The sequence below is a fragment of the Lissotriton vulgaris genome, chromosome 3_1 (assembly GCF_964263255.1).
Source record: "Lissotriton vulgaris chromosome 3_1, aLisVul1.2, whole genome shotgun sequence".
Classification (NCBI taxonomy): Eukaryota; Metazoa; Chordata; class Amphibia; order Caudata; family Salamandridae; genus Lissotriton; species Lissotriton vulgaris.
This window is the reverse complement of record NC_141689.1, coordinates 64122793-64135576: the sequence shown is the minus strand read 5'-3', so window position 1 is coordinate 64135576 and position 12784 is coordinate 64122793. Positions and strand designations below refer to the sequence as shown.

The window sequence follows — 12784 nt, the reverse complement described above, 5'->3', positions numbered from 1 at the left end:
TATCTATGCTCCCTTTTGGCACCTTCCTAAGAATGTCCATGGATTATAAAGAAGGACTCAGTGAAAAATTGTGTTGTTATTGTTCTTAAAAGTTCATCTGCTACCAACAGAACACCAGGCATCAATTTTACAAATGATTCAACTGTCAAAGGTGACTCTTAAACGTAACACGGTGATCGAATTTGTCCTTTGTTTGGGGAGAAGTTTGAAATCTTCATAAACCGTATACAGTGTTTTACCATCTATGCACAATACCTCCGTTATGAATTTGTCCTTTGTTTGGGGAGAAGTTTGAAATCTTCATAAACCGTATACAGTGTTTTACCATCTATGCACAATACCTCCGTTATGAAGGACGCACCTCTACTTTATGAAAACTGTCAAAAGCAAATGGCAAAATGGGTATCACTGCAGATCAAAGGTACCCCACATGACACAAGCAAAGAACCTACACAGAAATGGCTCTTTGACAAACTTTGTCACAGCAAATTGTTGTATTTGGTCGTATAAGGTTTCACGTCACCTAACAGCCAATGCATTGTCCTATATAAACAACTGAAAGACAAAGTGCAGAAATTAACAGACGAAGGTACAGTCAAAGGGGGGCATTTTCATGATACTACTCGACGTTTCGGATTGTCACCGGATTGGGTCATTGTCATTGCCAGATAACCAGGCACCTCCCACCCTTTTCAGATGGTCTATTTGGTCCAATATCACTAGGCTGCTCCCAATATTTGTACATACCCCAATAAAAATGTATTGTTTTGAGGACACACAAAAGTGGGCAGCAGCGTTTCACAAAGTTCCCAAATAAATAAATAAATATTGCATCCCCTGGATGTGCAAGAGCTCAACTGAGTGTCAGTGACAGAAGCTCAATTTTCGGAGTTTTTTTATTTGGCTCAGCTCTCAGGAAATGGTTCAGGATGTTACAAGGTCTGTGGCATAGACAATAAGAGAACCACTATCATGTTTTGTTGTTTTAAAGCCCCTGTTGGATAAGGTGACCATGGCCAATCATAGGTTCCTGGCTGCAGTGTAGTGAGGAACAAAGTTTGCCAGTTCCTGTTTTGCAGTAGGTTTTGTAAAACCCACTTATAGCACTACTAAATGAACACACTGATATATTCGTAGCTATTTTCCTGAACAGGATTAAAAAGAAAACATAAATAACGTAATCTGTACAACAACGTAATCTGTACAACTGCTTGTGTGGCAAGCGATGCCAAATAATTGCTTGGAAATAGTTCATTAACCTGTTTATCTGGTAAGACTAGCCACTTCCCAGCATTGTTGGTAACTTTAATATAGCCTTAAAGCTCGCGGTAGCGGGCTATACTGGCTATTAAAGGTCCGTTTGTGGTGTAGCGCTCTAGTGGTATTGACCACGCAGGCGGCGCAAAGGATGCTGGGAGCGCCGGCGGGCATGTTCCACATGGAGAGCCTGCGTGAGGAAAAAACCCGAGCGCTCTCCCAAAGAAATAAACGGCAAGTTAAAGTTAAGTGTACAGCATCGTTATTATCACCAGATCCACCTCTACAAATTGGCGACGAGAGTGGTGCATACAGTGTGCTTGCCTAGCTCGACCGCATGTGTGCACGGGTGATCGGTTTTACCCTGGACCGGAGCAGACAGTAATAGCGGGAGAGCGCCGCAGTGGGACACTGGGCTGTTCGGACGACATCCTCATTGCTGCACAACCACGTGATGTACCGGCCTCAAGCGAGTCGGCAGCCCATGAGCGTGAGGACAAAGTCAGCAATTCTTGAGCTGAGTTAAGCATAAGGGTGGGCGTAAAATCCGTTTCGTGGACGAATTTGCGGATTTTCCGCGATTTCGCGAAATCGCGGTAAAATCCGCGAATCAGCAGAGACGAATTTTCAGCCAAGCAAGGGTTACAGCAGCAGGTGCAAAAGTTGAACCTAATTTCTTTGTAACCTTTTACAAAAGGGTTACAAACAAATTAACTTCAACTTGGACACCTGCTGCTAATTGCTTCCTGGCGCCTCGTTGCCTACTTGCGACTATTCTCTGACCCTGCTCTGACCCTTGAAGCAGGGTCAGAGAATAGTTACAAGTAGGCAAAGAGGAACCTGTCCAAGGAATTAAACCTCATCAGGAAGCACTTACAGATATAAAAAACAGGAAGAAGGGAGAGGATGGCAAATACACCCATTTTGAGTTGTCAGGAGGGGTTAAACTAAAAGAGACCTTTACAGCACAATTTTCATATGCATTTTGCTAAAAATAAAAAGCTGTATGTTCTGTAGGGGACACTCAGGAATCTGGCCCTACAGAGATCCGGCCTCTCTTTCTTTCTCTCGTTCTCTCTCTCCCTCTCTTTCTATCTATCTATCTATCTATCTATCTATCTATCTATCTCTCTCTCCCTCTCCCATAAACGACTGCATGGGTAACTTCGCTATGCAAGCGGCTCGGAAAGATGCAAAAATCCCCGCGAACACGCAAAAAACGCTGCGAACACGCAAAAAACCCCGCGGACACGCAAAAAAACAAAAATCCGCAAATTCGCACAAATTTGTGAATTTTGCGGATCGCGAATTCGCAAATCCCCAAATTCGAGGATCGCGAATTCGCAAAATTCGCCCATGCTTAGCTAAGCAGCCTATGACCTGAAGGCCTTCAGGTGAAGCCTACAACACCCAGCACCTTTGAAGTAATTGTCTGTGTGTGCTTGCATGTCTCCCGCTGGAAGCATCCCTCTTCAGAGTCACTCCTCAGTGCTACCTCACTATGAAGCCCCTGGCAGCTTCAGAAGACCCCATACCGACCTAAACTGCGAGTTGATTGATAGCCGAACCCCCCCCCCTGTGTGCAGACCAGTCAGCCACATCCGGAGGGTGCCTCCCCGTGCGCAGGACTAGTGAGGAGCGGCGCATCACTGCCACATGCACCCCAGCCCTGGCACACAACAATCCGGAGCACCTGGTTGACGACATAGCACACCAGACTGATCCTATCCTTACACCCAGCCAACCATCGCCCTGCAGTCCCTCGTCTACACCGGGTGAATCCCGGCCACAGAGAACAGTTAACATGTGTGCGCAGACATTTACCCTCACTAATCCAGTCAACTTCCTGCCGAAAATCAGGGGAACCAGCCATGAAGTGCGAAGACTCGAAGGGATATTTTCTTAATTATTTGTTGGCGCTGGAAGACGAGGGGGAAGAGGAATTTTCTAGCAAAAGCAGGAAGAAAATCCTGTTGCACAATTTTGGTCCAGAAGGGCTTTGAGTGTACGAGAACATGGTAAAAAAGACAAGACTCCCCAATGATGGCAACATGTTTCAACACGCATTGAAAAACGTAGACAGTCACTGCCAGCCGGTGGTCTTCACAGCTATAGACAGCTATACCTTTTTTCAACAGAAACAGACAGACACTGAGTCGGTGGCAGCGCTTAAAAAGTTGGCGGTCATTTACAAATTTGGTGCCCTTCACGATGACTTAATAGGCGACCAGAAAATATTGCACAATGTCAATACTAATATACAGGAAAAGTTGTGGGTCAGCTGGGATGCACCCCCCAACAAGATCATTGCCATGGTCAAGAAAGCGGAACTGTCTAAACGGTGTGCTGTGGCAATGAAAAAGGAAAACGAAAGTAAAGCCGCAGAGTCCCTGACACCAATCCCCACAACAGCACACACGCAGCCAATGATAGAAAGTGTCCAGCCTTCCGAGTGAAATGCTCTTATTGTGGGGTGATGGGTCATTTTGAGAAAGTGTGTAGACCTAAACCTCGCAACTCATCTGTTAAATGTGTCCTACAGTATTCCGACACAGACGGAGTGGAGGGTGAGGATGATGGGGACTGTGTGCTTTGCATTGATGACCAAATTCTAGGTATCGACTGTTCCAGTACCAAGAAACCCTCTTGCTTATTGTCCATAGGGGGCGTACATGGGTCCATGGTAGCAGACTCAAGGTCCCCATACACCATCATCCAACGCAATAACTGGGAGCGGGACTTCATACCCAACATAGGTGCTCACCTACTCCCTACAGACGTCCACCCTGTCAACTTCACAGGAGAAAAGATTCCCATGGTAGGCTAACGCCCACTCCTTTTTTAATTCAAAGGTAGAACCTCAGAGGGTGAACAGTACGTAGCAGAAAAAAGTCCCTCCGTATAAGGGTGGGCAGACTAAGGGGCTTTAGGGATCTAACTGAATTCAGGAGGCACCATGCAAGTACTCATGACAGATCATCCACAGACTTACGAGGATGGCACATGGAAAGCAGATTTTCCAGTAGTTTTTGCACCATAGGCAAACTGACAAAATTCATCCACAAAATCTGCCTCAAAGACAGGGCTGTGCCAGTAAGCCGCAAAGTGAGAAACATCCCATTCAACTGCAGGGACGCAGTGCAGCAGGAGCTACAGCGTCTTGGAAGACAGTGGGGTAATCAAGCCCATCGAAAGTGTGGAATGGCTGGTGCCATTGGTAGTCTCACGCAAGTCTAATGGAAAAGTGTGCCTCTGCATCAACCAAACAACCCTCTCCATCCTCACTACAGATGCCACTGACAAAGGTTTGGGAGCAGTCCTGTCGCAGAGGTCCATTGATGGCGCAGTTACCACCATCTGTTTCACGTCTCGCTCCCTTGCCCTCAATGAGAAGTTCAGTGTCATTGAGAAGGAGATGCTGGCGGCCATTTGGGCAATGGAAACATTTCGACAGCTTCTATGGGGTTCCGGGTTCCAGGTTCCTCCTCAGAATGGACTACAAGCCACTGGTTGAAGTTCTTACGTCTAGTGGCCACGTTAGTGCCACTCCGCGCATTGCCAAAATTACCCTCAGGTTATTGGACTTCGTATATGATGTAGAATACAGACCTGGCAACAAAAACAAAGTAGCAGATGACCTCAGCAGATCGGCGGCAATGGAGTGGGAAGAGTACATAATAGCCTTCACTAAGGATCAGGAAGAAGTCATAAGCGCACAACACTGGAAGGCGGCGTATGAGAAAGACTCCAAGCTCGAGACTGTAAAACGATTGGTCACGCAGGGGTAGCCAGAGAAGAAGCACTTGGACACGAACCTCTGGAAGTTCTGGGAAGTGTGGGAAGAATTGTCCATTGGTGAGAATGACAGATTTCTCCTGCGAGGGGACAAAGTGAACCCTCTACAACAACTGGTGAAATGCCTGCTCACTATCATGCACGAGGGCCACCTAGGTATTGTGAAGACTAAGCATCGAGCCAAACAATCGTATTGGTGGCCTGCCATTGACAGCCAGGTGGAGAAACATGTAAGGGCATGCGAGTAGTGCAGCAACACTGACAAAGCACAAACCATGTTAAAACCACCCCTGAGGAAGTTCACCAACCCCACCAGTTCATGGGATGAATTGTTGGACGCTATTTTAGGCCCCATTCTTGACTCGTGGGTAGTCCCCAAGTACGTCATCGTTTTGATGGAACGCTATTCAGAATGGCCAGATGTGGAGTTGTGCGAAAAAGCAGATACGAACAGAATTGTTGCCTTCCTCACAGACACATTCTTGAGAGAGGGAATACCAAAAGTCATCACGTGCGACAACGGCCCCCAGTTCACATCTGAGAAGTGGACGGCATTTATGAAACGGAATGGCATTGTGACCAAGTACACCCTGGTATATCACACAGCTGGGAATGGCCTTGCAGAGAGGTTCAACCGTGTGATCATGGGATCCGTACAGGCTGCTATCAGCGTGGGAAAGAATTGGGAGACAGAAATCAAACATACGGTATGGGCTTACCGCATCACTCCCACAAGGACAGGATATAGTCTGTTTAAGATTCTACGGGGCAGGGACCCGTTCACACGAGACAACACAGTGTGGAAGAACCTGATGTTACAGAGCAATTGGTTCCCGGCAGTGGTTGCAGCAACTTGGAGAAGGCACAGAAAATCTACACGGACCATTACAACAAACAGCACAAAGTAAAGGAAGTTTCATTGGAAAAAGGGGAATGGGTCTGAGTGAAGCTGGCACAAATAAGAAAAAAATGCAACAGCAAGTGCAGCGCCCCTTCGCAAGTCAAGGAAACATATTCACGTTCAGCTTTATTAAGTGATGGCAAAGTATGGTCCCACAGCAGAATAGCTAGGTGAAATAAAGTAATTGGATGGGACAAGAGTAACGCCGCATCACAAACTGCACACACCAATTGGGGATTGGATAATGAAGAGCAAGGAACAGAGACAGACACACAGAGAAATGGCACAACAGGAGACAGAGAAGACTAGAGTGGCAATAATGCGCAAGAAATTAGGAGTCAGCAGACCACAACAACAACTTAGGCCACAGGAGAACCAAGGTATTGGTGAATCAGACACCAGGCGTAAAACCTCCACAGTTCCCATAAGTGACCAGCATGAGAGTACAAGAGAAACCAGGGTGCACACGATGGAGACACACGTGACACAAACACCCTTTACACGCACCCGCACAGGCAGAGCAGTAGTGTTACCCAGAAGATGCAGAGAGTTTGATATGAACTCATGACGCATTGTATTGCCTGTCCATCCTCCCTTTCCCCAGTTATAATAGATAGGTGTTGAAATGTGTCGCACACAAGGTCAGGGATTCCCTTTCCTCTACATCCGCTTTAGTTGGTACAGTTCTTGTGTTGTGCTGCTATAAAAGGGGGGAGGTATGTGGTGTAGCGCTCTAGTGGTTGCTAGCACGCAGGCGGCGCAAAGGATGCTGGGAGTGCCAGCGGGCATGTTCCACATGGAGAGCCTGCGTGAGGAAAAATGACCCCAGCGGTCTCACGGAGAAATGAACGGCAAGTTAAAGTTAAGTGTGAGCGTCATTATTGCCACCAGATCCACCTCTACACCGTTAAAGGCCCGAGCCAAAGGCGAATAATAGACTATGGATTGAGGACCGCTATGGCAAACAAGGTTCCAAAGATGGGTCTGGGTATTCTGCTCGCTATGGTAGACAGGGAGCTTGAATTATGGGTTTTCCCCATTCTAGCATTCTCTTGTTTTCACATTTGGAGGGACATTTTATGGGTGCAGGTATTTTAATGAAGACTGTGGTACAGTTGCCAGGACAAGGTCTCTTTTAGAGTAAGTAGATTACGCTTCTCGTCAATTCACTGAGCACCTGAAGGGTATATTTTGATGGCAAAATTACATCTTTAAGACCAAATCTGACTGTCCATTGTACTCTCCTTCTTTAGCCTTTTAGGGTTCTTAAATTTGTGCCCAAAGCAGCAATACTGGCTGCAGCACTAACGGGGAACTGGTATCCTGCCTCTTGCAGATATTAATTGGTCAACCATCTTTTTGGTGCATCATATTTTGGGAAAATTGCTCTACATGTTGTTTCTTTTGCCGGTTTGGCAACATTTGCAACTATCAGAGAAGTATTTAGGGCTATGCATTCTATTACTGTCTGACCTCTAGTTTCATTCTGGGGAGAGTAGTTGGCCTAACGACTAGGGCGGTCGACCTCAAATCTGGGGAACTGCGTTCGAGTCTCGGCAATGACGCTAAACATCCTGTGATTCTGGGCAAAGCACGCAATATCCCCGTGCCTAAAAAAATGAATGTGTCCTCATGTAAAAAAAACTGGTGCTATGTAAAGCACTCTCATGCCCGATTTGGGTCAAGCTTGCGCTATATAAAACTCTGTGAAAAAAAAAAAATCCTTAGCTCCCTTGCAACAACGTTGTGTGTATACATATATGTGTGTGCGTGTATATATATATACATATGTATATATATATATATATATATATATATATATATATATATATATATATATATATATATATATATATATATATATATATATATATATATATATATATATACTATATGAAATGGGTCCGAAAGAATAACTCTGGAGACTGCACTCTGTGGAAACTGACATTTTCTTTATTGCAGGTCGCTTGTAGACAAACGTCTACGCGTTTCGGCTGAGACAGCCTTGTTCACAACATTTTTGTGTTCCCACAGGGAATGTTAAATAAAGTTATAAAAACAATACACATAGAAAGTGGCATTTCAATTCAATACCACTCCAGTGTAATGAACAGGATCGGCCATCTTGAAACATACTCGTTTAACATAGAAATAAACTGTTTGAAGTTGCACAGACATTTCTGATCCCATATAATTATCAACTTTTGTGAAATCAAGAGATAACTTTTCATATCAAAACAATTTAGATATTGTCATTCCCACAATGTCAACTTGGGAAGAAATAAGTAAAATAATAAACCAAACCTACTTTCAATACAGATCTTTTTTGGTTTAGTCCAATATGTATGTATTGCAAAAATCACAAATCACAAATTCAAACAGTGTGGAAAACTACACAAAATAGACAACCTAATAATATAGCCCCAATTGGCTTACTCCAATGTGCATATATATACAGAGAAGTGGCCAGTGAGACATGGGAACAAACTGATGGTAACCGTTGTAGCGGAATATTTTCCTGGCCCTCCACCTTATCCTCTGCCGAGTCATTGAATGACTTTAACCCCTTCTGCGCGGCGCGAATTTTCGCTCTGTGCTGAAGGTTCTAATGAGCCTATCGGCTCATGACGGAATGGTTCCGTCATGAGCACAGCTCAAACGACGCTCATGACGGAACCGTTCCGTCATGAGCATGGAAGGGGTTAAACAGCGAACCTGTATCAAGAGCGGAGACGCTATCATCAAAAGCTGCACCTCGAAAGACTGTTTGTGAATACAGAGGTTGGCGGATGAAAGTATGGGGCATGAAGATTTCTTGAAAATTTTATTCACATTGAGTTTCCCACCCAACTGCACAAAATCATTACTCTGCGGCATTATGGGACTGGTAGTCCCCTGTTATTCGCAAAGAGTTGCAAAGTGCAGTGAGCCAACCACCACTAGGCAAGGCGGAGCTAACATGAGATTAAAGTGGGAGAAGAGATGTCGGGACTGAAAGCATTTGAAAAAGGCGTTCAGCCGAAACCGGTCATGCGAACCTGTTAATAAATTCCTGAAAATGAAGCCCGCTGTGTCCTATTTATCGAATCCAATGGAGGAGATGTTCTGACTTGATATATATATATATATATATATATATATATATATATATATATATATATATATATATATATATATATATATATATATATATATATATATTTTTCTTTTTTTTATTTAAATTTGTGATATTTTTGGACCATCTGTGCACATTGGAGTAAGCCCATTGGGGCTATATTATTAGTTTGTCTATTTTGTGTTGGGGTGTGTATGTGTGTGTGTCTATATACACAAACACACCACCCCCCCCCCCCAAAGCAAGTCAATCAGCACTCCTAACAATCCTATGACAACTGCTGCAATTTATGGGCGGGTTCTGCCATTCATCGTTAAGAGTCATAGTTCCTCAGAGCTAAATTACGGAGTGCCGGGTGATCTCTAATTTCACTCAAACAGAATCTGTTGCAAATAACCCACTGCCCATGACAATGTGGCAGCATGAGATATCTGCCTTTTCTCCAAAGCTTCAGAACAAGCTTGTTAGAGAGCAGCCAGACTGATTTTCTCCTTTCTTTAAAAAAGGTAAAAGTTGATGTGTTCTGCATTTAGGTTGCCGTAGCCCGGTCCAAAGTAATAGCTCAAAGTTAATTCCCCTGAAAGATGTGTTACACAACCCATAATTTAGAATGGCTGAACTATATTACTTTGTTTCATCTGCTTCCCATGACTATTGGTCATCTGGAAATCAAGTCACTCATTATGCAAAAAATCCTGGATTTATTAAATGTGTAGATCTTTTACATGGAAGAAGTAAAACTGTGTGTATAAGCCACTGTCTTTGCTGCAATTAATAGTCTCGGAGCTATTGGGTTCATTTCTTGTAGTAGTCTTCATGCATCTTTTCTTTTCATGGATTTCCAAGTTTACTTCAACTTTTTAGTTGTATTTTTCCCATTGCTCCAGTTTTTTGAGCAGTTATTTTTTCTGTTTCGCTGCTTACTAAACCAATATTGTACCATTTGTTGAAATGCTATTTATAAGTTCCTTCTACTCCTATGAATGCTTAGACAGGTTTGCTTCTAGTTTCATGATCCAACAGTAGTGGGGCTGTTCTGTTATTGCCTTATTTTAAATTACTAGAGCTGTGCTGTATTGAAAAATCAATGTGTATTCCTCTAAACGGTAAATCTCTTTCCATGTGCTCTATCATGATTAAGGCATCCTTGCTGGTTACAATTATGAATACTTGCACTGATGGGAATAGATCGTACTTCTGAATGAAGGCATGCTTTGTAGAACATAGTCTTTTAATCTTTCTATTTCCAGTGTACAGCTAAAGCTTTATGTTTCTGTAGTCAAACTTTTCACTGATGTCACTGTACCATCACTATGCACAGTGACCAAACACCACTGTGGAACCATTACTAATTTTAAAAGGTTCGGTTTAGTTACAAACACCTCTATCAACCCGAGGACCAGAGTTGCTGATAGCACTTTTTCCTGGATGTGGTGCAGCAGTATCGTCACACTACAGATATCTGTAAAGATCTATTACAAAGAGATTTTGTGCATCCCAGCTGTTTTCCATATGTGGAACCTTTTACCTAAATGCAAAAGAAAGGATAGACAACATTTTTGAGTCAAGGAATGTTTTCTGTGTGTATTTTCATGTGTTTTATTAAGTTAGCAAGCCGCGTGAAACCCTTTGAACATTCTTTGCATGGATATTGTCTTACACCAGTGTGTATCCTCTTATGCCTTATTAGGTTTGTTAATGCACTGAAAGCCCTTCCACATACATTGCAAGTATTTGGTTTTTCCCCCGTGTGCATTCGCTGATGAGTCACCAAGTATGAAGACCAACGGAAACTCTTATGACATTCACCACAAGTGTATGGCTTTTCTTTTATGTGTGTTTTTAGATGACTGGTGAGAGAGCCTGAGAGGCGAAAAGTCTTATTACATGTCATACATTTATAGGGTTTTTCCCCAGTGTGTATTCCTTCATGCTTTACTAGTTCATTAGTCCTTTTGAAACATTTCCCACATTCACTACATGCATATGGCTTTTCTCTTCTGTGTGTTATTTGATGTTGTTTTAAGTATGGAGAACGGCTAAAGCACTTTCCACACACCTTACATTTGTAAGGCTTTTCCAGTGAATGTGTTTCTTTGTGTTTTTTGAGGTTGGCTAATGAGATAAATTTCTTGCCACATTCATTACATGTGCTGAGATTTAAACCTGTATGAATTCGCTGGTGACCGACAAGTCCTGCCAACCAGCTAAAAGTCTTTCCGCATTCGTTACAAAAATAGGCATTTTTGTTTGAGTGCACTCTTTGGTGACAGTTCAAGGAAGAGGGCCAGCAAAAACTCTTCCCACATATATTACAACAATACGGTTTAACCCCTGAGTGCAACTGCTTGTGTTTGAGAAGGTCTTGGTACAAGGTAAATGTCCTCACACAATCTTTGCATGAAAAAGGTTTACCTGTTGTGTGTGTTGCCTGGTGTTTGACCAAGCTTGTTGACTGATTGAACCTCTTTCCACATTCACTACATTCAAAGGCTTTTTCTCCTGTATGTATTGAACTGTGCAATTTAAGGTGGTATGAGCGTCTGAAACTTTTGCCACATTCATTGCATTTAAATGGTCTATCTCCAGAGTGTATTCGTTGGTGAGTGATCAAGAAAGAAGACATTTTGAATTTTTTCCCACAGTCATTGCATTCGTATGGTTTTTCTTCACTGTGTGATCGCTTGTGTGTGGCAAGGTTGGATGACTGTTTAAAACATTTTCCACATTCACTACACATGTACGGATTTTCTCCAGTGTGTATCCGCCGGTGGGAAGTAAGCTGTGCCATTTGTCTAAAACTCTTACCACACTCAGAACAAGCATATGGTCTTTCTCCAGTGTGTGTTAGCTGATGTGAAATTAGGTTTGCTTTATGTCTGAAAGTCTTGCCACATTCAGTACATGCATGTGGCTTCTCTCCTGTGTGTATTAGCTGGTGATGTCTGAGGTTTGTTCGGTATCTGAACTTTTTATCACATTCAGTACATGCATATGGTCTCTCTCCTGTGTGTGTCCGCTGGTGAGAACTAAGATGTGCTATCTGTCTGAAACACTTCCCACATTCAGTACACTCATGAGGTTTCTCCCCTGTGTGAATGAACTGGTGAGCAATAAGGGCTGAATTGTCTCTGAAACTTTTCGCACATTCACTACATTCATGTGTATTCATTCTTTTCATTCTTTTGCAGGTAATTTTTCTGACACATGATTGCTGCTGATCAATGAGAAGTGCAGGGATATCCGTTCTACAGTCACCATTTGCATATGATTTTTTTCCAGCACCATTGTTCACTTCAATATTGTCTTTGGGATTTCTACAATCTTTTTCACAACCTGCAGGTTCTTCAGTTTGGCTCTTGGTAGGATTTCCATGATGCCCCCCTTTTGCCTTCTTGTCTTTTCTTGGCCCAAACTTTCCAGAACAGCTTTCCAATCCCTTCTTATATGGGTATCTTGGTGCCATATCTGTCAGCAAGAAAAGTTAAGAGACATTAGCTCATAAGTTGATAATTCAAACTACATCAACATTTTTTGCATACATTCAAAATCCATCCAGTGGGGTTTAAGGAGAACGTGTAATGAATTTTCGAATGTCTAATACCATCCTAAAACTGATGGGGAGTTGTTGTGGCTGAATGACAATTCCTAAATCACCTCCCAATTTTTTCTAATGCACACTAAAGAATAGACGACAAACATTCGAAAAAGAAAAA

At 43.0% G+C, this 12784-nt stretch overlaps 1 protein-coding gene across 1 annotated transcript; it reads right to left on the bottom strand.

Moving 5' to 3' along the window:
• Positions 1-10632: 10632 nt before the first annotated feature.
• Positions 10633-12534, bottom strand: LOC147725965 (uncharacterized). The gene has a single exon (XM_086960086.1). It carries the CDS (start codon positions 12532-12534, stop codon positions 10633-10635), a length of 1902 nt encoding a protein of 633 aa, XP_086816212.1.
• Between the last annotated feature and the right edge of the window lie 250 nt (positions 12535-12784).